General features: G+C 40.4%; 1 protein-coding gene across 1 annotated transcript in view; it reads left to right on the forward strand.

Annotated features, from left to right (window-relative positions):
• The window catches only part of LOC144792851 (dehydrogenase/reductase SDR family member 4-like), a 161,948-nt gene that overhangs the window by 30,400 nt on the left and 104,013 nt on the right, over window positions 1-27,535 (forward strand). The window contains exon 3 of the mRNA XM_078668048.1: window positions 4,296-4,473. Coding sequence (XP_078524174.1) covers window positions 4,296-4,473 — 178 coding nt within the window. The remainder of the gene's footprint in view (window positions 1-4,295; window positions 4,474-27,535) is intronic.

Consider the following 27,535-nt stretch of genomic DNA (forward strand, 5'->3'; position numbering starts at 1 on the left):
CTTTTTGAAAATAGGGACAATTATTGCCGTGGACCAAGAGCGGGGTAAACCCCACCTAATAGCCGCATTTATAGCTCTGGTAAGAATGGGGGCCCATAGATCTATATTACTCAAGTACAGGCCTGGGGGAGTGCCGTCAGGGCCAGGGGCTTTATTTCTTGTCAAACCCTCAATACCTACAGTGATTTCATCTAACGAGAATTCTACTACTTGGCCCTGTTGGCCTGCCCATCACCCCTCCAGGGCAATTTCCTGGCTGTGATTATACAGGCCCTTGAAGTGTGTGATCCATTGTTCTGGGTGGATGTTTGCAGTGATCTCAGGGGCATTGGTGTCCTGGAAACATGGTTTATTAATAATTTTCCAGAATTTTGCCATGTCCCTCCTATCTGCGGCCTCCCTTAAATCTGCCCAGGCATCTGCTTGAAGTGATGGTTTCCTTTTCTTTACTGCACTCTTATATGCCTGTCTGCACAGCACTACTCTTTGTTTATCCCTGGGGTTATTTTTTAAGCTAGTTTTTAACTCCTTCAGGGCGTGCGAGCATTCCCTATCAAACCATCTTGGGTGGGTAATATTATTCCTAGGGGAACTTGTCTTCAAAAGCCCCTCAATCAGACTAGTTATTACCCCAAATGCCCTAATTACCTGTGGGCCCTCAGCCACAGGGTCTAAACACTCACCAATAGGTACTTTCCCGGTGGCCATTAGTGACTTATAAAAGGCCTCACCATCAATTTTTGACCACCTCAGCCCTCTTCCCAGGTCCGTTACCCTGACTGAGGTCCATACCGTTAGTCCTATCTTAGGACAGGCACATAAGCTCTAAAACCAGAGGATTATGGTCACTAAATGGGCTCCACTCAATCCCCACCGATCTGATCCAGTTTTTAGATAACCTGGATGCTAATATATAGTCAATGTGAAACGAGCAACCTCTCCCTTTGAAGGTTGGGGCCAGGGTTCCCTCCTTCTCCAGTCTGATCATGTCAATAGTATGTTCCAGGACATGTGTTTTAAGTAATCTACTAAGGACCATTCCCTCTGCTGTGTGTTTAAAATGGGGGCCTTTCTCAACTAAACAACGGGACCAATCTGCATTTAGGGGGAATAACATTGGGCATAGATGGCAATTAAAATCACCCATAACAAGAATAGTGGGTTCCGAAGCCCCTTTCCTTTTGGTTAGTTCCTGGGTAAGTCTATGATCTAATTCTTGGTATGTGGGATTATTGGCTCCAAGGTCTCCTTCATTATATACATTAAACAGGATCAACCTTATCCCACTGCCCGTGAACCCCAGTGCCTGGAGATTATTTGAGATCCAGGATGGGCTAGTCCATATTCCTTGCAGATTTAAATCCACATATACAGACAGTCCTCCAATTGCTCTTCCTGATCTCGATCTCTGGGCGGGCACAAAGAAGCATTTATACCCAGTCTTATGAAAAGGGCTATTATCCACCACCCAGGTCTCTTGTAATCTAATTATTTGGTACTTATTTATATATTGCCGCCATTCGATGTTGTCAGATTTACTTCCTAGGCCGGCAACGTTCCAGGAAATTATTTTTAGCCCCCTTTCTAATGGTTGGTCGCAAACTAACCCCTGGACCCTTACACTTCCAATATCCCACCCCTTGTTTACCCCTCCAGTCATTGCTTGAGCCCCTCGGCACTGTAGTGCGAGCAGAGACAAATCGTCCCTTGACTCCCCCTCACAGCTGGTGGCTCCAGCTACAGGCCCAATCTTGTGTTCCAACGTACTCGCGGGTTTCTCCCCACAACCACCTCTTGTCATATGGGCCTCTTCTATAGGGAAAAAGTTTGTGAGGACAACCTTATGCGACGCCCTCCACCCCACGCCTCGCGATCCCTGCAGGTTCGTATTCCCAGCTCCTCTTGTTACTACCTTTTCCATTTTGGAGGGGAGCCTTAACAGTCAGTCATTTTCATCTAGGGGCATCAATGGACTAAATCTATTGGACCATTTAAGTAGTTCCCAGTCTCTTACCACAGGGCCACACAAGTTGTGATATCTGGCCTTGTGTATGTTTGGAACTTCCCTAGATTTCCCAAAACCGTAGGCGAGGTCATAGGAGGGATTTTGTCTCGGATAAAAATAACCTAATGGCAGGGATCTTATACTGCTTGCCTGGTTCGCTATCCCGCAAGTTAAAATGTGCTGCACTACACTTGCATCCCTGAAGTTCAGTATGATGCAATTCCCCTCTATATCTTTACTCCTGGTGCCAATCCAGCCCACCCTTCTGACATGAAGAATTTCCCCATTTTTACTACCTAGAAGGGGCCTGTTCTGGCTCAGCCAGTATAGGGTCTTGTTTTTCAGTTCGGTATGTGACTCATTCTGCTCTTTCTTCAGGTCTGGTACCCCCACCAGTACTACCACATAGGGGCGTGCTTCAGGTGGTAAATTTATGGTTGGTAGTGTTTCACCAGTTGGTGTGTTGGCCACTCGCCCAGTCTGATTTGCCCCTACTACTTCAGATTTGGATGGGTGGTTGCTTGGACGTTCAATTATTGGCCCTGGAGGTCCCACCTCTGCTTGTGGCGCCCCCTCTCCAGGACCCGTGCCCCTGTCCGATTGCAGGGAAATGCCTAGTATACTAGGGGGCTGTATGACCGTGGATGGAAGATTCGGGATCCTACTGGGTTTCATGACCGTGTGTTGATCTTGACAAGTGTCAATAGTGATCTGGTTATTCGTGATGCCATTATCCGTGGGTATTCCCTGCACCCTGCCCCTATTCTTTAGTTCATTTAGAATTTTGTCCAGTCTACTAGCTAGTGGCTTTATCTGACTGACAATAAATGTTTCTAGATGGATTTGCAAGTCTGAGACTATTTGGGTCAACCAGCTCGGGGGAACTATCGACTGGGGCACCTGCTCAGCCCTGGTTTCTGTTGGCAAATTTCCTGGTGCAAATGGGAGAGAGTTACTTTTGGTTTTCTTAATTCTAACTTTCTTGGGGCAAGTTTTTCTTTTCCTGCTTGTTGCTGCTTTTATTTCGGGCGGAGGGTCCACCCTATCTTCACCAATACCCCTCTGCGCACAAGTGATGCCGTGATCAGATGACTCTGCGGCAGTGAGTGGGGAGATAGCCATAACCTCATCCCCTAATTCGTGGAGTCTGGTGGGAGGATCAAGTATTGGGGTAAGTGACAAGCGTCTTTCTGTGCGCTCTATTTCACTTGATACTACCCCAATAGCTTTCCTCAACATACGATCAATTGCAGTGGGCTGTGTGGAGAAAAGGGGGGAATACTTTTGCCGTGTGAAACTGCCTGAGGGGTGGAAGGGGGGTTCACCTTCGCCTTGGTTGAACGGGATTTCACTTTACTGGCTATGCTGGAGAAAACCAAACAGAATACCCATAAAGTGTGCTTAATTTTACAAAGTCTTGTACCCACTGAGATTGAGTTTCCTCCCCCCTAGCGGGATGCAACTCAGCTTGGAAAAGAGCAAAATAAGACACACCCTCCAACCCCAAACCAATCCCTCTCAAACGACTTGCGTTTTGTTGGGTCTAATGCCACAATACAGTCTGCCTCTCCTCTGATTTTGTTCCTTCTTGGTCACGGATAGTCCACTTACTCCAATGTCAGTTGTCAGAAACACGGGGAGGGGGCCCAGCCCGGCCTCCTTCGGCCTATGACGGCCACAGATGGCCCGCCCTTTGCCTGGGCTTAGCCCGGCACCGCCTGCGCGAGTCCCGCGGGGCAGGAGGCGTTCCTCCGCTTTGTAACGCCTCCAGGCGCAGCCAGGCACGTCAGCGGTGCGCCGGTGGACCCAGGGGCACCTGGGGGATGGAGTTCCCAGCCGTTGCCCTCACGGCGTTTGTAGTAGCGCAAAAGAGCCCCGCAGCCGTTTCCCTCACGGCAGGAGCTGACAGGAACCAAGTCCGATGAGTGATTATTAGCATAGTCAGACAGTGACCAAGAGGTCAAGTCCAAGTTCCAAATGCCAAAAAAACTGAGAATAGAAACACCAAGCCAAAACACTGCCTGCAGGGGAGAAAACTGGGAGAAGTACATCCATTGGTCCCACCATACTCACATTCCCACAAGGCACAAAATGTATGTACATTCTCTTACATTTGTACATTGATGACAACTACACATTACCATGACAATACCATAGACATTATTCATATCACAAATATTGGCCACACCTTCTTCTATAAAGAAGCTACAGGAAAGGTTAGCAGAGAAGAGTTTCACGAACTAATCCTGCTCTACTATTAACAGTTTGTTTACCTGTTGTTCTCTTGCAGGATTGGGTTAGCTGTCGCCCGCCGCCTGGCACAACAGGGGGCCCACGTGGTCCTGAGCAGCCGGAAGCAGGAGAATGTGGACAAAGCAATCAAACAGCTCATGTCAGAGAACCTGTCCGTGTCAGGCACTGTCTGCAGTGTCACAAACAAAGACCACAGGAAGAACCTTGTGGACTTGGTGAGTAGAAACTACAAAAACTTAGTAGAACCCAATAGTTCCTTCTTTTACAGAGAGGAGAAATTCAGAGTTCTTGGCCAGTTCCTCTGCATAAAATGTAGTTTTTAGTTTCTCTGTATTTTATCAATTTGAAAATGAAATCAACAGATTTTAAAGGCAAGGATGCAACCCCTCTAGGTGACAACACAGGTCAAGAAATTATATATGTGTCCTTAAAAGGTGATGATTTTAGTTGCATGTTGTGAAAGATCAACCTGATTAAAAAAATCTTTAGCAGAAAAGGAACATTAACAGCTTCTTGGCTGTACTACTTGAAATGAGGACAGAAAGTGGAAGGATGGGTAATTTATAATTGTTCCACCTGACACTGTCGGTGGTGTATTCCCCCAAACAGTCTGCTTTCACCTCTCCTGTCTTTTCCTGAGTTCTTTTTTGTTGACACTATGGCTCTGTGAACCTTACCCAGCACTAAATTGCCTGAGCCCTGAAATAACTTCTATTACAATCAAAGCTACGTGCGCAATTCTTAACAAGCTGACTACAAAAATCATCAAATTCAGAAACCAAAATGGTAAATAACTGTTTATATATCAAGTGCTTGATAAACCTACAGTAAATGGGGTTCCCCATTTACTGTAAGAGGTAACCTATACTAAACCAGACATCCATTTTTAAGTGCAATAATTGTCCTTGAGGATTTAACCACAAATACTAAAAAGTCCAGACAATCCGAGCCAACGTTAAAGCACCATGTTATGATTCTAAGGTCTATACCATATGACTACAGGTTTGGAACCCAACGCCCATAACACAAGCATTGGGTTCAATGTGCTATGTATGAGAAAGGTAGTTCAGGTTTATTGCAAAACTGCTACCTGCCCCTTTTCACCTCTGGCAAACCAAGTAAGGCAGTGGTGGTCAAAACAACTGTTCGCAAAATGAGCTACACTATCAAGGACCACTAGATATGGAATATGTATTTAGAGAAATGTTCTAGATAAAAATATAGTGCTCATGAGAGCATCTATCATTGAAGGCAGCAGTGAATGCAACTAAGCATTCCCTAGACAGTGAAAACAGAAGGGAAGAACTGTAATAAGTTTATCACAACTTATATCCCCCAACACCCTCACTTTGCTATCTCTAAAGCACTATTCTTGTTCTATCCAATCAATAATGAATAAACCTAATTCTCAATTTTCAAAGGTGTTGCCCTCATACGTGTGACACAAGATTTGTTATGTGTCTGGAACAGCTTGCATGCCATCTCGGACACAAGAGAACAAGATTGTGTTAGTTTTAGGACAAACATTGCCGAGCAGCAGTAGTCAGTGGAAGCTCCATGCTTCGCTAAGCCTCGGAGGAATCTCACTTAAGGTCTCTTTGGTGTAATCTGATGGTGATCCCATCATGATCTCCATCCTGGAAGAAGTGTCTCTCTACATACACGGTCAATTTCAGTGTTTATGAAATGACCACTACCTTATTCACTGATTCTGGGTGACAAACAGGACAGTGATACAATGAAATTCCAGCAAGAACCAGTACTCCCTGCAGGTGTTGCCTTGTGCACATATCACTGCTATATCTCGCATATGTACCAGAAGACCCTATAACACTGATCTCTTATGCTACGGATTAACTTACAGGGAATTTTGTTGTTCTTTTTGAATGTGTCGTATCATGAAAACTAATTTAAATCTGACTACTGCAAATAACTACAATCAGGCCAATGCTTTGTACTTTTTAAAGATGGAGTATAACGCAGGAATCTATCAGTGAAATAGAGGAAGGGTTATGGGGTAGAGATATCTGTAAAGAAAATGGTAGCGAGAGATAGCTAAGGTAACATGAGGTGAGTTGAAATGGAGAATAAAGAGAGATATGTTAATGTGGGAGAGAAGAGTTGATGATAGAGAAAAAGAAATAAGGATAGAGAAGAATGGGTAGATGTAGAGAAACAGAAGAAGCCAAACAGGAGTAAGCAATTTAGTGAAGAAACGGGAAGAAAGAAAGAAAGGAAGAAAGAAGAAAGAAGAAAGGAAGAAAGAAAGAAAGAAAGAAAGAGCAGTGAGACAGAGCAAGTTGAAGTAGTGAAGGAGCTTGAGTTATTGATACAGAAGAAGGTATAGAGAGTGATAGAGAGTGAGGAATATGCAAGGTCATTAGGGTTGCAGTGGATTGAGGTTTATTGGGTATATAGATTGAGAAAGAGGTTAGGTAGACAAAGGTGAGGTTTGGCTGAGATAGAGATAAAGCGAAAAGCGAAGTAAGAAGAGAGCAATTTAACTCTCACCAACTGCCTGAAAGTGAGATGATTAAGGCTGGGTAGGTCAAACATGCACACAATTTATGCTAAGCACATTCAGCTGCAAAATGATTTAAAAAAAGCCATTTTTTATGTGCACCGGTTATTATGACTTGCAGGAATCTTGTTTTTACCCCTTATTTAATCTGGAGGTACTTGAAAGGGTCTGGTATGGGCAATTGTCCACTTTCACCATGCCTTAAAACATCTATGCTGCTGTGTCACCTCCCTGCGAGGTTAAATTTATTGTTCTTTTGCCCATTATACCACCCCAGTTTGAACCCAGCCTTATGCAAATCAGTCTTGACCCTGTATCCCATGGAAACAGTCCAGACCAAACTGCCAAGCCAGGTCCTCCCTGGACCAGAAACAAGCATTCTGGGACCGGTTTCAGGGTATGTCACCCTTCTGCAGCCAGGCTAGCTTGAATCCAGTGGCACAGTGAGCAAGTGACCCACGTCTGACAGTGTACAGGTAAGGAGCAATATCAGCTATGTTAAGGGGAGCAGGGTTTGTAGCTTAAGCACATTTCAGAAGTCGATTGTGGGCTATTTGCAAAATACAAGACAGGATGGAATATGTTATTCTCATTTGTCTCATTTATACTATCATATTCTCACATGTCCAGTTTATACTATTATCCTTTGGATTGTCATCTGGATTATGAATTGAGTGCTACAAAATGTTGTTATTTAAATGTGCATTCTGCGCTCATGAGAGTCTGATACAATGGGGGCCATAGTGTCTCCTTTAACTACGCCACTACTAGTAATATCTGCCCCTCCTCGTGGAATATACCTCTCTGGTCTCAAAGGGTGTTTGTTCAGCTGCAGTCTAATGATTTTGAGGATTGCCATTTGATTCTTTTGTGCATCTAGTTTCTAGTGCTTAGTTTGTTATGCTGTCTGCCTTCGGAGATACAGAATTTGAAGCAGTAGGATCTGAATCTAGCTGACTCAGTCTCTGTATTCATTTAGATCATTTGTTGAAACTGAGGGCCTGATTTATAATTTGGTGGACAGCCCAGCCTCTGCCAGGGTGACAGTGTGAATTATTCGGTTGCCCCAACAGGGTTTCTGCCCACTAAATTAAGACGGGTCATGCCAATGCATTGTATTTTTTTTCGACTGCTCCATCAGGCATGATGAAGCTGTGCTTCAAAATAACATTTGTTTTTTATATAAATAAAATGTTTTATTAAATAAGTCCAAAAGCGTGATTTTCTTTTTGAAAATTATAGTAAACAGTGTCCAGCTTGCCATAGGAGTTTCCTCCCATGGCAAGGGGGAAGTGTGCACTTTTCAATGCCCTTTACCACCTGGTTTTTCTTATAAACCTGCCCATCTAAATTAGGCAGATGGACATATAACTAAACCTTCAACGGCCCTTCTCTGTTGGAGGAATTTGACCAGGGTGGAGAAGAATTAGTCTCTGCTGTTGTTAAAATATGGTCTGTCAATATTTGACTTGGGCGGGCAGACCATAGTCTTGGTGTGGAAGGACCTGCATTGCATTGTGATGGAGTTCCCTCTCAACTACAATATAAAGCAGGCTCAAAGGCAAATCTTTCCCCAGCATCTTTAACCTTCATAGTAATTTTTCATCCTGTATGTATATTGCCAAGTTCAGTGGGTTATTGCATAGTTTTAATTTTAGATCCTCTTCCACACTCTGATGCATCAATTTTACTGGATTTACTCTTTCCTCTCGGCATTCCTCCTCCTGCGGGCTTTCTAAAATGGACCATTATGCTAAGTTTCTTTTTACTGCTTTTGTTCCTTGTACTTCTTTTTTCTTTGTTTTCCTATTATCTTATCTTTTTCTATGCTTTCGTATTCCCTCTTTTACCTCTATATCTGGTTCTTCCTCTTTTCTCTTGTCTTTCCACATGTATTTATCTTTTTCAATTTCTTTGACTCTTTCCTCATTAAGGTCTCTTCTCTACTTTTAATTCCTTTGCTTTTCTCCCCACTTTTCTAGCTATTCCCATTCGAAAGATACAGTATTAGTATTACATTTAATATTGAATTCCAGTGTTTTCCTATTGAACAACCTGCCTTATTAAAGTGAAAAATAGCTTTGATGTGCAAGTCACTGTAAGGATATTGTTACCATTAATATTTTAAATGTCCTACTTTCACATACCATGCACCCTGTCTTCTGGAAAATAAGGCCTACTTAGACTGAACGAGTATTGCAGCCCACTGATAGCTTTAATACCTTAGCCCTGTGTCCATTTTTTACCACATACTAGGGACTTACAGGATTTTTTTTTAAACCAATCAGATATATACCACTTTTACCATGTTGAAAGGAGGGGCATACGAAGCTTATCGCTGGTTAGCAGGGGTAACATACACAGAGCTCTACAGACCAGCAAAAATTTTGTTCAGCAAAAAGGCAAAAAAATCTGAAGAGCCTCTGCAGAAAGGACACATTTTGAACAGTTATGAAAAATTATTTTTTTTAATTGTACATAGATGAAAGTTGCACAACACCACAACATAAATAACACACATAATTTACAAATACTAGGAACATTTGCTAAAACATTTCTTAACATTCTTTTCTTTAAATATTTTTTCTTTGGCTAAAATATTATCCATGAAAGAAACATTATTACCAAAAACACCACACCTTTTAATTACAATAAAAAACTCACTTATAATTAATGAACTTTATAAAAACTTAAGCAGCCAACCTCAACTCTAGCATTGAATTATACCATGAAACTTACATCTACCAGGAATCCGCGTCACTTGAGATGAAGTCCTGGAATGTGAATGGCCTGCTGCACTGCAGTTATTAAACTGCTGTTCTTCACTGTGCTAAGAGGCTTCGGCTGGGGGTCTCCATATTCCAGGAAACTCATTGACTTGGGGCACATTATCCTTTCCTCCGCCATCAAGGATATAAGAGGGTGTATCACTCTGGCTTCTCCTGGGGCTCACATGGGGGAACAGCCTGCAGGCTAAAATCCCGGGAAATCATTTTGAGCCACAGCTTTGGGTTTCCTTTTTCGAGGCACAGTTTAGGGCACTGCATTGCATCACAGAAGTTGCCCTGCCTATCCAAGCTGACAGTCCACTGGTGTTTACAAATGGAGAGGTGAAATCTGCCCTGAAAACAATTCCGAGTCGAAAAGGCGCCAGGCCCTGACTGCATTCCTGCAGATTTATTCAAGCAGGATTTAGAGTTATGGGTCCCATAAATTAAGCTCTTAGCCAATGTCATTGCCCAAGGTGCCCCGATCCTTCCATTCTGGTCCGGTGCAGAGATTATACCAATATTTAAGAAGGGAGACCGCTCTGCTCCGGCCAATTATAGGCCCATTGCAAAAGATCGTTGCGCAATTGATCTTGGGAATGATACAGGGATGGTTGATGGATGAGGAAATTTTGTCACCCTTACAGGCAGGATTTAGGTCCCACGTAGGCACCCTCGATCAAGCCTTCAGATTAGTTTTGATCTTCTGGAAGGAGGTCTCTTTAGGAGGTGGTTTGATCTTTGCTGCATTTGTGGACTTAAAATCCGCATTCGATCTTGTCCCAAGGGTGAGGCTGTGGGAGATTATAATTAAAATTGGGATGCCGAAGGAGTTGGTTGCCATATTAGTTAAATTGCATTAACATACAAATGCACAGGTACGATGGGGCAAATCAGGCGAGGTTACGGAAAAATTCGAGGTGAACAAAGGGGTCCGACAGGGGTGTGTGCTGGCCCCCACCCTGTTTTCTATATTTATTAACTGGGTGGTCCAGTACTTTACCAACTACCCAACGGATGCGCCAATATTGGCCGGCATGAAGGTGCCCCTCCTCATGTTTGCGGACGACGCCTTGATAATATCAAAAACAAGACAGGGATTACAACTGGCCCTGTCACGGTTTGAGGTGTTCTGCCACAAGCATGAGTTGGTTGTCAATGTTGGGAAAACCAAGTTCATGGCGCTCCACGGGTCTAAGCCAGTAAAAGCACGTGTCCTTATGGATGGTGAACCCCTGGAGCAGACCGATGTTTTCACCTACCTGGGTGTCACCTTTAATGATAAACTGAGCTGTAAGCCCCAAATAGATACCTTGGCATTAAAACATGCTCAGTTAGCTGGTGCTTTGCTTAAGGAACATAGGGCCAGATGTAGGTAAATCTAATTTACCGATTCATAAATTCAGAATTTTACCGATTCGGTATTTATGAATCGGTAAATTAGATGTAGATAAAAAATCGGTAATTTTTACCGATTCAGTAAGATTCTGTATTTACTGATTCTACAGAATCGGTATTTGCCATTGATTCCTATGGGCCTTTTTACCGAATGGGTATTTTTACCGAATCGGTAAAAATACCGAATTGCCAAGGGGGACAGGGTGTCACTTTGACACCCTGTTGCACCCCTGTAACTGGCTTGTGCGCCATGTGGCACACAGACATGCCCTTAGGGCATGTCTGTGTGCCACATGGCACAGGTGTACATGCACAGATGTGCATGTACACAGGGATTCGTTATTTACCATGTAATAGTATTACATGGTAAATACCGAATCCTAAAAGCCCTGTAGCACTGTTAACAGTGCTACCTACATTTGAAAATACATATTCGGTAATTTTGCCGCTCGGTAAAATTACCGAATCGGTAAAATTCACAAATTTGCTAAATTTACCGATTCTGTAATTTTACCGATTCTGTAAAATTAACGATTCGGTAAAATTACTGAATATGTATGTTTTAAACACCCCTGCATGTCAATGTCCAAATACCGGTTGGAAACGGGTGAAAATCGGTATTTTTGGCCGTTTACGACCGGTAACGCCCTACCTACATCTGGCCCTTAGTTTGTCCCTCTCTGGGCCTATTGTTCCGATTGCCAATATTTACACGTCTAAAATCTGTCCAGCAATTCGTTATGGGGCGGAACTCTGGGGTTTCACTAACCTATCCCCCCTCTCCACAGCCCAGAATAAATTCATGAGATCCATATTGGGTCTACCCCAATCTACTCCTAGAATCCCACTGCTCTACAATCTTGGCTGTCATGCATTGGAAGATGTTGCCCGCTACAGACCATTGGCATTCCGGAGACGGCTCTGGACAACTCCAGAGCTTCATTTATAGGCCAGGGCCATGCTGGAAGTTAGGGGGCTAAGCCGCTCCCATAAGATCCCATGGTTTTCTGGTGTCAAATCCCTGTTAATTGACATGGGGATGAGGAATCTTTGGGATCATCCAGAGACTGCAGAATTTCCATCTAAAAAGTTGTTTAAAGCAGCATACTGGGAGTTGAAGCGATTCTCCAGCCATGTTATCCCGTCATTGTCAAGAGATTACCTTGATGTTAGGGATGAACCCCATTTGGAGGCCTATTGGGATCTAGTAATGAAACATTTAGATCATAAATTATACCATCAGTTCAGGGTTGGTACCTTGCCGTTGCAGTGGCTTACTAGCAAGTGGGATACTGCCACTAGTAATAAGTGCCAGTACTGTAAAGATCAGGTAGAAGATATAGACCACTTTTTATTTGTTTGCCCGGTTTACCACAAGCCGAGAAGTACATGGTTGAAACCCGTGTGTAAGCTTATGGGTACTAGTTCAGCTATGGTGGCAAAGAGATTGTTGAAAACCGACCTCACACATTACGTAGTTATAGGAATTGCTAAGTTCCTGAGTTGGGTATGGGTCTTCCGTGCAAAAACGGGAGGGCAAAGTAACCATGTAAGGTCCCCGATTCCACACCTACATTGCATTTTATAATGTGGTCTTTTAAATAGCTTTCAGCTATGACATTAATGTATGTTCTAAGTCTTTTTGCTGGGATAAAAACATTTAATACATTTTTTATTGATTTTAATAATGTTAAATATTACTGAATATGTATGTATTTATTAATGAGATGGAGTAGTAACTGTTAATTTATATGTTTACAACTTTGGATTACAATTAATGGATGACACATGTAATAATGTATTTCTTGATAATCATGTCTTTTAATGATGAAGAATCACAATAAAGACTTATGAAATGAATGAATGAAATGGTTAGCCTCTTGTCTAAGGGATTTCCGCTTGCAGCGGCCAATGTCCATACTGATCTCTGGGTTGATACATTGGGGTGGAGTGCATGCTGGAAGGCAGACACTATACCTTCATTCCTCTGCACGTTCAACAGCTGCTTCTCCCTCATGCACTAGATGTACTGGCTCCCTGTTCCTGGCATTGCCTCAGAGCACCATGGTAGTGGGTGGAGACTTTAATATGGCCCCTGAGCTGGGGAGTGACCCTTGGGGCATGGTTGTTTCTAGCATTTTTTAACACTTGCTGCTTGGATGGATTTTCTGGGGCTTTGTGACGTGTGGAGGACCTACCACTCCTATGACCATATTTACACTCCTACTTCAGTGGCCTACTGCATCAGGCACCATATTGATTTTCTTTTAAGGCCCTCGTGGACACCTTTCAGTTAACCAATACAGTGATTCTCCTATAGGGCATCTCCTATAATGCCCCATTAATGGTTCATCTGGGCTCCTCGTTATTGTGTCTCGTCCTATTTGGAGCCTTAATGCATGGTATTTGATGGACCAGTAGTGCTTGCCACACATGGAGGCTGCGCTGCAGACGTATTTCAAGGAAAGTCAGGGAACAGTCCAGTCACCCTGAACCCAATGGGTGTCTGGCAAACCCACAATCCGTGGCAGTGCTAGGCGGTTAAGCTCTACTCAGGAGAAATGTAAGCTTGCCCAGATTAAAGCCCTGGAGGCTCAGTCAACCTCCAGAGTCAGTTGGACAGTACTCTAGACCTTGATTGGCCCTGGAGACAACGAGAAAAGCTTTCTCTCTCTTGAGGAGGCCTGACAGTGCTGGAGGGCCTCGATTTTTAGAGTATTCAACTTTGGGGATACGTCTGGGAAATTGCTTTACTGAATGGCAGCCAGGGAGGTCACCTGCAAAGTGATGCCATGTATTTTGCAAGTTAGGGTTCGCATCTAGACAGGCACCTCTGATATTGTGCTGGTGTTTGCAGAATACTAGGGGGTCCTTAATGAACATCTGCTGTGACCTCACCGGATGGGGCACATCCACTATTAGCTGATATTCCACTGCCCTCCATACACCACTCCCTGGTCCAGGAATTGGATCAGGTCATTAAGGCTGAGGAGATTGGGGAGGCGCTGTCTGAAATGGCTTTGGGCAAAAGGCCTGGATTGGCTTCTAGTCTAGTATTACCAGCTGTACAGTGAGCTTTTGATTTCTCATCTTCTGACCCTGTAGAGGGCGACAATTGAGGCTGGCACTTTTCCCCCGGACTTTGACGTGGCCACGATTGTGGTGATACCCAAACCGATTCAATACTTGGATGCGTGTGCGGCATACCGACTGATTTCTCTCATTAACGTTGATATTAAATTCTTCCCTGAGGTGCTGATTAACTGGCTACAGTGCACCATGCCATACCTGGTCCATCCCGTTCAATGTGGCTTTAAGGTGGGGCGTAGCACCTGTCATTGTATCCAAAGGGTCCAGGTGGGTCTTTCTCAGACCCAATAGCTGCAGCTCCCACCGGCCCTACTCATGATTGACTCTGAGAAAGCCTTTGACTCGGTTGAATGGTCCTTCTTGGAAGTGGTTTTGGATAGTGCCAGTTTAGGGCCTCACTTTCGTAGACACCAATCTTCTCTATTTCCACCCGTTGGCACAAGTTCAGGTGAACTGGACACTTTCTGCTCCTTTACTGATCCTGATGGGAACCCATCCAGGTTGCCTGTTTTTCTTTGTCCTGTTTGCCTTCACTATTGAGCCCTTGGCCTGTGTTAACCATTGTGATGCACGTATGGGGCAGGTCCTTGGACTCTGGACCTGAGCAGCGTATGGTATTAATGCTGATTATGTGCTTCATTTTCTTAGGATTGAGTCTGTGGTTTTTGAAGACGCTGGTGCTTTATGAGGAGACCTCGGGGCTCTGTGTCAATAGTACTAAGTCTCTTCTGGTGTCTGTTACAGGTGGGGATTCTGAGGACCACTTACGTAACATCATCCTTCCTATCCATCGACTTCCCTTTCGGTACCTGGAGTACATGTTTCTACACTTCTGGAGCTGGCATAGACTCTTAACCTGTTCCCCCTCCTTGCTTCTATGAAGCGAAACTTGGAGAAGTGCCAGCATCTCTAGCTTCACGTGATGGGCTAAGTACCTCTCTTTAAAATCACATTGCTACCTTGACTCCTTTACATGTTTTAGAACTTCTGGCTCCCATTCACATGTTTTAGAACTTCTGGCTCCCTCTCCCAAAGACTTGATTTGGAACTTTAGAGTCCATGGTTCATAATTTCCTGAGGGTTGGCAGGTGTCCCCAGATTACCCATGTTAACTGTCGATTGTTGCCTTTTGATGGCGGCTTAGGAGCTGCTGGACTATACTGCTCTTATTTAGCTTTGCCAGTTATGATCCTGAGTGACTGGCTCACTGGGGAATGGGATGACCCGGCGTATCGGGCAGAGTTGTCTCTGCTGGGCCTAGATAGGGTCCACTTGGGCATATTTTATGGGGCACCACATTCCCTCTCTCTCCCGGAGATTACTAGGGGTAGGCAGAACTTGCAGAGTTTTACTCCGCAGAATTCCATGGAGTTCCATAAAAGCATCGCGAGATTCTGGAGAGTGATCCAGCGGGCTATAGAAAATATATCATAAACTACGCTACCCAACTTCATAACCTATAAACAAAATTCTAAACTAAATATGGACCCATTTATAAACCTGATATATTTTGGGCCTACTGAATCAGGTGGTCATAATAAATCTATATACACATTATCTACAAACTATATACATATTTATACTTTTGCAGAAAGAATATTGTCATTAGAATAAAACCCAACCATTTAAATGACCACCATAGGCGACGTGATCTAGCTAATAGTAACCTACACTTCTGAATAACCAAGACCAGCTTGTTTGTCAAAAGTAAGATTTTATTTACTAAATTATGGTATATAAGTTGAAAGTTTTATAAATGAATTTTATTAGCATTAAAGCAAGCATGATTGTAATGAAATATGAGAAAAATACAATTTAAGCAAGTGAATCAAATTTAAAGAAAATATATAAAGTTTAGCATTTCTAAAACCTAATTCCCTAACTAAGCTAAATAGATAGAAATTAAAGTAAAGTTCTTTGAGGATTCTTACGTGCTCCACGCAAAGTCCAGTAGCACATCACCCTCATCGGAAAGTCAGAAAGCAGCAGCCAGCCCAACCCTAAGGGCATGACTTTTTATACCTTTCTACGCTAACTAAACTAGCAAAGGAAAGTTTTCAGAAATCCTCGACGTCCCATTGGCTGAGAGTGACAAGTGACATGTCACCCGTTTCTCAAAAAGTTCCATAAAATCATGTCTCATAAAGACCATTGTCTCTTCCACGTGAAGCCAGAAGCTTCCTGCGTTTGCAACTATGTATTAAGTCATCCTCGCAGCTTCCATAGACTTTCATTACACTTCCGCGGATGCCAAGTTAAGGACTGACAAAATGTTCACTTTCGACCTTGGCCATGTCCGACAGAATGATGTCAGCTCATCAGTTTTTGCTTTGTGAATGCAGCTTCAATAAACGTTTTAATTCAGAATGGGCGTCTCGTGACTTTCTGCAGAATTATATGTCAGCTCTTTTTCTGCGGTTCAAATGACTAGGCCCAAAAGCAGGCAACTTATGTCTTCTAGTATAAAACAAACACAAGAAAAGTATTAATGTAAGAAATAAAGTAGATTCTGTATCCACCCCATGGTTTACTAATTAATTAACCCACCCGATTAATCAAAATGTTACCTAGCCATTGCAAACAAATAAAGCAGCGTTTATATTTACCAGTCTCCGTTTCTTCATGAGACCCATATGCACCTAGAATAGTAGAAATGACATCACACAGACAAGGAAAAGCAAAACAAGCACATGCTTCTTTTAAGTTTGCAGCAATTAGTAATGACAAAAACGAAAACAATAAATTATTTTATTATTTTGTACGAACAAAAAGATGCAACATTTATGCACGTTTATGAGCACACATGTTAGTCCCCCCACGTGTAAAGTTTAATCTAAGTTGTATTAGCACGACATATCACAAATCATTAATAATTTTATTCATGTTATGGAAATGTGATTTTGCGAGTTCAAACAAAATTTTGTTTTCTATCTCGCTCCATCAACTCCCTCATCTGGTGATTAACAAATCACCACACCAGCACTCAAAATTTTGGTAAATTAAATTTTTAAGAAATCGATTCAAATTCATTTGTATCAGTAAACCTAAAAGTCTGTTTCTGCATAATCTTTGCAATTAACATGACGCTCTCTATGTAACTCCTGTAATTCAATCTCCCTTTCTTCTTCTTTTCTGAGTTTATAGATTCTTTTCTTTTCTTTCAACTGTTTCTTTCTTTTATGTAACAAACAACCTAATTTGGTCAAAATAAAAATGAATAGTATTATAATCAAAGGTGCCAGAATCTTGCCAAGAATTGAACTTCCGATATTATGAAACCAGTTTTTAATTGCTTGAAACCTTTTTGAAAGTTTCCCTGTAAAATCTTCTTCTTCTAAAGGAATTATCTCTGAATGCATTTGTGTAATATTCTTAATATACATTTCAATATTCTTACTTTCATCAGGTATATATGTACAGCAATGTTGGACATGTAAAATGCCACAGACTCCTCCCTCTTTTGCTAGGAGTATGTCTAAAGCAAGACGATCTTGAATTACCATGGATCTAATTGCAATAACTTCAACATTCACTAATTGAAACCCATCAGCAGTGTCAGTTGATAATCTATCAACTATAGTGGACAATTTTCTAATTCTTCCAGCATTTAGGGTTATACCAACAAAAGGTATTACAGCTTGAAAAATATCTCCCAGAACTTCGGTAAAAGTTTCTCTTTTAGCTCTATTTACATAATTATGAATTTTAAACAATCCTTCTGAATCTCTGTCAACATGAAACACTTTAGGAAAAACAATTCCCACATAACAAGTTCCATACCAATGGTCTGGAAGGTTATAGTAGGCTTTATCACCACAAACAAAATAAATCCCAGGAAAGATAGGATCTTTTCCACCTTTAAATCCCCAACCTCCCATAATCTGATAAGTATCTTCACAGTTACTTGCACCTACAAAATAATTATCAAAAAGTGTATTATCTCTTCTAATGCAAAGCTTTCCACTAACTGGTTTGTCTATGTGAATTGCAATATTTTCAAGCATTTTGCCATTTAATTTCTCATCCTCTTTTTGCCAGAAGGCTGACTTAGTCTGCTTGACTAATTCATTTCTCTTATAAATTGCTCTTCTCTCCTCAACCATATTCAAAAATTTCTTTCCTTCAGCACTTAATTTACATGTTAAATTATTCTTGTAAGCATACTCATAAGTGAGTTCGTTAGTAACAAGGAAATATTCTCTCAATTGTTTTGCTTTCTTATGCTTATTTAAAGCATTATCAATCTTAACATTAGCAAAAATTTCATCATAATTTGAATAGTAATATTCTAAACGACCAGTTTGATAAAATAAACTAGTTAATACACTACATGTTACAGCATAAGTGAGAGGAAGCATATTATATGTTACTCCCTCAGAAACAGAAGCAGGTAACTTAACACAGACATAGCAGTCTTTTGCATCCATTACCTTTACATATTCACTCAATAGCTTTGTGAATGTATTACTTGAAAAATCACCTATTGATTTATCTTGATGAATGTTAGGCTGATGATCAATAACTTTTGCAGATGTACTATGTTTAGTTTGACTAACCAGAGCTTTGCTTGTTATGTTAACTTTGTGTAATTCTCTATTCATTTCTAAAGGGATAATCACAGCTAGTACCAACCAGAGCAGAACTAAAATGAGCAGACATACCAGAGTCATCTTACAGCATCTTTTAAAAACAGAACACTTTGAAGTGCTCTCCTTAACATAAGGCATTTTTAGGTTAGTTTTAGCCTCAAAAATAAAAATAAATTTTAAAATTTATATACACCCCCCTTTTAAAATATATTTTTCTTTTATAACCCTAAACAAGATTTCTTCGACCTTATGTCATACATAAGTTTTCTTCAACTAAACAGTTTTTCTTCGACCTTGTGTCAACTAACAAATTTTCTTCAGCCTTTTGCCAATTTAATAATTCTGTACTTCAATCATTGTCACTAATTTCTCGTATTTCGTTTTCTTCTTCACTACTATCATATATGTCAATAACAGGTGGAATTACTAAGTAAGTCCACTCAGGAGACTTGTATTTCTGGTTTGGTCTTATTATTCTCTTCCCTTTTCTCGATATCACTTCAATTTTTCTTCCAACTCCAACTTCTTTTCCTGGACTCTTTTGACTACTTATTTCCTCTACTTGTTCTATTGGCTTTTTGATCAATCTTACTCTCAATCTTCCACCTGGCCAGTAGTCTGCTTTTCTCACGTACTTCTTCTTTGGTTCAGAATTATTTGATTCTGACTTCCAAGTCCTTTTCTTTCTGTTTTCACTTCCACCTTCCACGTCACTTTCTTCAGTTTCGTAGTCTGAAATTTCAATTGACTCAGGAACTTCTCTATTCGGCAATTTCACTCCTTCAGGAACTTCACTTTGTCTTCCATCACTGGTACTCGGTAATTCGTTCTCCTCCTCTTCCTCAATTACCTCTAACTTCCCAGATTTCGGATTTTTGTTCCTTACTTCAGAGTTTGTTCTCTGCCTTTCGATACTCTCCTGGTCTAAAACTTCTTTTGGTTCAGCTTCTTTGTCTTCAATAGAGACAACCGAATCCTCAGTTATCTTTCCCTTTAACAGATTCTCTTCACCTTCAGAATCTATTTCAATTATTTCTAAGTCTTTTCTTGTCAGATTTCCATTCACTGGTACAGTTTCCAGATGTCGACTTTCTTGTCGATCTTCAGAATCTGGAATTACTTCACCTTCTGTTCTGTCTTCTGCTTCAGAATCTGAATCATCTGTGGTATCACTTTCAACGTCAGAACTCTCAGGAGTTGGTACTGGAATAGTATGACTAGGATGAATCCAACGCTTCAATCCTCTGCACTTTACAGCATTAGTAGTGATCAAGATTATCTGCCTAGGTTTCTGCCATCTAGGAGCTAGACAATTCCTTCTCCGATGTACTTTCGTTCTGACCCAATCGCCAGGTCTCAGATCATGAGTCAAAACTTTTTCATTTGATTGAGCTTCAGTTCCCACCTGATTAGACACAGAAGTTACCATATCAGATAACCTTTTACAGTAATCCAAAATTGCACTGTCATTTATGCTCAACAGTTTACCTACAGGTACAAAAGCTTGCCTCATAACTCTTCCCATTAAAATTTCATGAGGACTCAAACCTGTCTTTTTATCTGGTGTACTTCTTAATGACATCAAAACAAGTGGAAGAGCATCAGTCCACTTAATACCTGTTTCAAGACACATTTTTCTAATTCTGTTTTTGATTGTTCCATTTATTTGTTCAACTACACCTGATGCCTCTGGTCTGTATGCACAGTGTATTTTCTGCTCAATGCTCAAAGCTTCACAAATTAACTTCATCAGTTTGTTATCAAAATGGCTTCCTCCATCACTCTCAATAGTGACTGGAAAACCGTACCTTGGGATGATTTCTCTGAGCAATAGTTTTGCTACTGTAATTGAATCACAATGTCGTGTAGGGAAAGCTTCTACCCATCTTGAGAATAAACATACAATTACAAGTACATATTTCAAACAGTTGTGTAAGGGCATTTCAATGAAATCCATTTGTAACCTGGTAAAGGGACCACCCTCTCGACCAATTATTCCTGTCCCCACCACTGATTTTCTGTTTGGATTCATTTGTTGGCATGACAAACACCTTTGACAAAAAGATTCAGCAATGGTTCTAAATTTGGTATTGAACCATGTTTCTCTAAAAAGTCTGACCATAGAATCTCTTCCTAGATGTGCAGGACCATGATATAATCTGGCCATGTCAGCAATCAAGCAATTTGGTAACACTACTCTGCCATCTTTGTAAACCCACACTCCATCTTCTTCACGTGGTCTACAATCTGATCTTAACCATAGGTCTTTTTCTTCATCATCTGCTTCGTTTTGTAAATCTCTAATCTCATGCCATGTTTCTACAACAGTTGTTAGCATTAATGAATTTGAATCAGTTTCTTTACTCCTCTCCCGATTGTATGAATAATTTTTCCTTGCGCAGTACTTTGCTGTTTCATCTGCGAAGGCATTTCCCTTGGAAATATAATCAGTTCCTCTAGTGTGCGCTGCACATTTGACAATGGCAATTTCTTTTGGCAATTGTATTGCTTCAATTAATCTTCTAATGAAAACTGCATTTTTAATTGGTGATCCTGTTGATGTCATGTATCCTCTCTGTGACCAGAGTTGTCCATAATCATGCACAACTCCGTACCCATACTGACTATCAGTAATGATGGTAACTCTTATATCCTTTGATATTTCACATGCACGAATTAAAGCAATCAATTCAGCCACTTGTGCTGAACGAACTCCTTCAAGACATGATGCTTCTTCAACATCTACAACTGTACAAACTGAGTATGAAGCTTTCAAGACACCTCCTTCGGATCTTAAGCATGAGCCATCTACAAAGTAGACAAAATCCGATTCAGACAAAGGTCTGTCTTTGATGTCTTTTCTTGGTTTAGTGCAGAATTCCATGACATCTAAACATTCATGTTCTGTTTCAATGTCATCAACAATTTCAGAATCGGGCAGTAATGTAGAAGGATTCAGATTCAAACATCTTGAAATCGAAACATTATCTGCTCCCAGTATGATTTTCTCATACTTTGTCAATCTGCTACTTGTTAAATGTTGAGTCTTACCTCTTGTCAGTAATATTTCAACTGAATGAGGCACAAAAACTTTCACATAATGATTCCTTCACTTTGTTCGAGGCTGATACTTGTAGCTGCAACTGCTTTCAAACAACCTGGTAATGCTTTTGCAATTGGATCAAGAACTGCAGAGAAGTATGCAATAGGTTTCTTTAAATTTCCATGTCTCTGTATTAATACAGATAATGCACATCCTTCTCTCTCACTGCAATACAGTTCAAAATCTTTCTCATAATTTGGCATACCTAAAGCAGGAGCTTGACATAAGCTCTTTTTCAGGTTCTCAAAAGATTCCATCTCAGCATCATTGAGAATAATTGGATCTTTTACATCTGATTTGGTCAGTCTTTGTAGTGGTTTTGCAATTACTGAAAATCCACTTATCCATTGTCGACAGTAACCTACCATTCCCAGGAACATTCTGACCTGTCTTTGTGTTCTTGGCGGTAACATTGCTTGAATCATTTTTATTCTCTCTATTGTTACTTGTCTTTTTCCTTTTGCAATTCTGTGACCAAGATATTTTACTTCTTGTTTGCAAAACTGTAGTTTTGCTGGGGACACTTTATGTCCTTCTTCTGCAAGGCGATTTAACAGAATTATTGTGTCTCTTACACAATTTTCTCTTGTCTTTGCGGCTATTAACAAATCATCAATATACTGCACCAACGTAGACCTACCTGGTAAGTCTAAATCTTCTAATGATCTTTTTAACAATTCATTAAAGATTGAAGGACTTTCTGTATAGCCCTGAGGGATTCTTGTCCATCCAAGGGTCTTACCTTGGAATCTGAAAGCAAAGATTTCATAACTGTCTGGATGTAAGGGAACAGTAAAGAATGCATTGCAAAGGTCAATGACTGTGTACCATTCAGCATCATGTGGAATCTGAAATAGAATTACTGCTGGATTTGGAACCACAGGACAACATGGAACGACAATTTGATTAACCTTTCTCAAATCTTGTACGATCCTAAATGTTCCGTTAGACTTTTTAACTCCCATAATTGGTGAATTACAAGAGCTACTCTTCATTTCCTTTAATACACCTTGCTTGATTAATTTTTCAATTATAGGTGTAATACCTTCAATTGTTTCTGTTTTCATTTTATATTGTGGAGTGTTTGGAAATTCTATTCCCTGTTTCAATGCAATTTTCACAGGATCTACGTTTTTCATTAGACCCATCTCATTCCCAGTAAAATCCCATATTTCAGATTTCACTGTTTCTTTCAGTTCTTCAGGTAAATCCTTTTCTTCAAATGCAGGAAACAATTTTGTTTCTTCTGCTTCCATCATCATCATTGTCATCCTGTATAAACCATCTTCCTCCATTGTTTGTAACTCAACTCCATCAGGAGAACAATATATTCTGCAATTCATTTTACATAGGATGTCTCTGCCTAATAGATTTACTGGACTACTATTACAAACCACAAATCTGTGTTTGTCTCTGTAATTTCCAATTTCAACTGGTACTGGATCAGTTAAATCTGTTTTAATTTGCTGATTACTTACTCCCACAACTTGGATGGTATCCCCAGAGAGAGGTAGGTTTTCAATTTCCACTGATCTAACAGTAGAACGGGTAGCACCAGTGTCCACTAGAAAAGTGATGTCTACATCATTAACTTTCCCGTTTACATAAGGACCAGACTGGTCAACCTCAAGAGTGGCTCCAACAACACACTCTTCCTCCTCTCTCGGGCACCGTCAGCAATAATCATCAGAATCACTGTCTTGACTTTCTGCTAATAAAAATTGTTGTGAAGCATTTTGCATTTGAACCCTTTGTTGTTTTTGCTGTTTTTGTGGTTTTATTACCTGTTCACTTCCCTGAAATCCCACGTTTGGATTATATTTTTGAACTCCCCCACAATTCGGAAAAGGTGGTTGTGGCAATTGGTCTTGACGATTATTCACCTGTTGTTGTTGCTGTTGTTGTAACTGTCGCTGAATGTTAAATTCGTTTAACCCCTGTTGCATCTGTAGCTGTTGCTGCAGGTTAACACCATTCTGCATCTGTGGATTCAATAAGGGATTCTTTAAGTTTTTTGGAGGATGAGGACACTCGTCCCTCCAATGTCCAATTTCGCCACAATTAAAACAAGGTAATCTTTGCTTCAGCTCTTCTATCTTTGGGCTAAATTTCTTTGGGAAATTATTACCTTTAAACTTTCCTTGTATCTGGTTTGTATTTCCAGTTTGAACAAAATTAGTGTTCTTATTTCCCATGCTGGCAATCTGTTGCTCAGCCACCTTTACCTGAGCCCACATGGCTTTCTCCTTCAGCTTCTTCTGTTTTACTTCTATTTCATCACTGCAATATTTTGCTTTTCTTAGAATATCATCTACAGATAGTGATTGCCATCCGACAATACTAGTTCTGATCATTTCTCCAATTTCAGGTTTTAGTCCATAAACAAATCTATAGATAAAATGACTCATGTCTTTTTCATCTAATTTTTCATAACCACTGTATTGTTTAAAGATTAACAGTAGTCTTTCATAAAAAGAATGAACTGATTCTTTTGTTTCCTGTTCTGTTCTTTCTATTTTAACCCAATCAACTTCTTTGGGTGGAATTTTGTTTTTCATCCAAACAATTACTTTCTCATAAAAATCCATTACAAGTGGATTAGGAGCGCCTGTCTCTTTGATTCGTTCAGGTTCTGCTTTTGGCCAACTAATAGATATTTTACATTCTGTCCAAAGATCAGATGGAACTACAATGTCAAAAAATCCATCTAAATCAATCCACAGAACTTTTGACACTTTGATAAATCTATCAACTTGCCTGTACCACTCGACTGGTTTTTCCCTCAATTTTGGAAAGTCATTTGTAAATAACAGAATGTCCTGTCTCGACCACGGGATATGTACATATCCTCCACCTGCAACTTCTCTCATTGGAAATTGTTTTGACAATTTATCCAATCTTTCATCTTCCTTCTTTTTCGTCCATTTTACTCTCCATTTATTCAGTTCTCCTAGCTTTTTGATATAGACAATCAAATCTTTAATGTGAACTATTCTTCCCATTGAGTTCAAACTCTCAATGTCACTTTCTGAAAAGTCTAATCTGTAATGCTTTGCAAAATTCTTTTGTTTACTCACATCGATTTCAAGTTCTGCAGCTAGATCCTCTAATTGATCATATTTATTTTTCGTTTTCCACTGAATGCTTTTGCAAATGAATAGTAGTTCATCATCCCGATAGTAATTTAAACTATCTGGGCCAATTGTTCCAATTATTAATTCTTCGATATTCGCTTTTAATTTGGCCACATCAAGTTTTGGTGTGGTTACCCTGACTTCAGGACTCCCTATATCTGATACAGCACCCATTGGTGTTTTTGGAGATAAATCCTCATTAAAGGTTAAATCAGGCATTCTCGATTTAGAAGTGTTTATTTCAGATAAATCTGAATAAAATCTTTCAGCAGCCTTTTGAATTTCTGTATTTAAAGGAATAGTTAATCCATTTTTGTTTGTATTCTTTTGATCAAATACAGGCTGAACAGGACCAATTGTTACTGGAACTGTGACAGCTTCCATGCCTTTTGTCATTCTTTTAATTAATTCTTCTTTAGATCTTAAATATTCATTATAATCAACATCTTCAACATTTCTTGTTTCTCTTGCAAAATCTTTTGGAGGTTCCCTTGCTCTTGGAGTCATTGTAAAATGTCTACCTTCATTTCGAGCATTCTCGAATTCTGGTCTTCTAGGAGTTTCAGTGATTTCACAATTATTTGGATAAAGTTTAGGAGCTTCACTAATTGGAGGTGCACTCGGTGAAGTTTCAGTAGAAACCACCGGAGTAGACCATGATCTAGGAGGTCTCAAAGGCTGATTAGGCTGATTCTTTCTAGCAGTTGTATATATTTCTTCCATAACTGCATCCTCAGATTCACTTTCCATAGATTTCCCTGTAGGAGTACCCATTACCATTTCATGAATTAAATACAATCCTTCACTCATGTTTCCCTGTCTCCACATTCGCAATCTATCTTCATGAGTTTCTCTTTTCCAAGATGGATTTTTAGAAGGTCTTTTAATTCCACTAGCTTCTCTTTGTAACTGATACATCTCGTCTTCCCACTCAACTAAAGCTTCAAATTGAGTTGGTCTCGGTTTTGGAACAAGAGCATTCATTTTCTCTCGTAAATTTCTTAAAACTCTTACATTAAATGAACCATCATCAGGCCAAGCTAAAACACCGTCGTTTTTAGTATAGCGTTTCCAACTGTCGAACCATAGGACAGTATGATATCCGTATTCACCTTCCATGTACGCTGCAGGTGTTTTATACTTATGAAGTAGTTTACCACCTCGCGTTTCGATTTTCTTGTCAGGTGAAAATAAATTCTTAAATTTCTGAAATAATGTTGTCTTTTTCTCAACATGTTTAAAATGATAACTAATTTTTAAAAGTTAAATTTAATTCACAAAATCGTTCGTAAAATATTTCCGGGATGTTCCGCAAAACAACCAATCCGTGCGCGAAACACACCAACAAGCCAATGACAGTTGAGCTACGTCACTTTTCTGCTCAACCAATAAATTTAGAGTTTTTCCGAAGGACCAAGCAGCTCACAGGCCGTCAGAGACTCAAGAGCCAATCAGAATACAGCTTGTGACGTAGGTCACCCAATCCCAGCGCGGCTCTGTGACGTACACAGCAGCTGCGGTTTCTCGCTTCTCACTCCTGGCGCTTACCCCTCCTTCACAAAATCTTTTCACAGCGCCATTTTAAGGACACTTTTCAGTGTAAATTAATTCTTAACAATGACTATAAAGACAACATCTGTTCGTTTCACTATTTAGGATAGTTTACATACATTCAAGTATCCACACTTCGGAATAGACGGCGCTATTCACACTAAGGATAATATTCAATTGTCAGTAGAGTAACCTTACCCCACCCTTCTAACAAGTATAATTATGAACTCGCTTTGCTCTGAACCCACCGCGAAGTGAAAGTTCTAAGAGTTCCACTTGAACATAAAATACAATTCAAACTCGCACTTTCATACAGAAAATTCCCTAATTTCAAACACACATGAAATCCGTACAGGACTCTCACCTGTTTATAGAAATCATGCACCGTTAGCAAAATAACGACGTTATCCGTACAGGGCTCTCACCTGTTTATAGATATGAAACATGTACCCGTACAGGACTCTAACCTGTTTATAGATAATCATGCACCGACGTTAATTTTACCCTTCACTCAAGCTCGGATATAACTAATACTCTCATCACAGTGAGTTTTATGGAAGGCGCTTTGTCCCTATTCTCATGCTGCTTTGATTTCTTAGAAAACCCTCACTATACAAGATTCAGACCTAGCCCTAAAACTGTGTTGCTCGGCGACAACACTATGGTACACGGCGATACCTCTTGTGATACTCGGCGATATCACTACAAACGGAACAGATGGCTTGCGTGACTAATTTCTCGCCACACAATCTATACCGGTATAGCTTACAGATAGCACGAAAAACAAACTTAACATGTGTTAAAACATCGATCCTATTTCCATACCATAATGTAACCCCTAGCAACCAACATATTACCTTGGTTACCTCTTAGCAACCATCAATTTCTGCTACCAGAGAATTGATCCAGCGGGCTATAGAAAATATATCATAAACTACGCTACCCAACTTCATAACCTATAAACAAAATTCTAAACTAAATATGGACCCATTTATAAACCTGATATATTTTGGGCCTACTGAATCAGGTGGTCATAATAAATCTATATACACATTATCTACAAACTATATACATATTTATACTTTTGCAGAAAGAATATTGTCATTAGAATAAAACCCAACCA

The sequence above is a fragment of the Lissotriton helveticus genome, chromosome 11, assembly GCF_964261635.1.
Source record: "Lissotriton helveticus chromosome 11, aLisHel1.1, whole genome shotgun sequence".
NCBI lineage: Eukaryota > Metazoa > Chordata > Amphibia > Caudata > Salamandridae > Lissotriton > Lissotriton helveticus.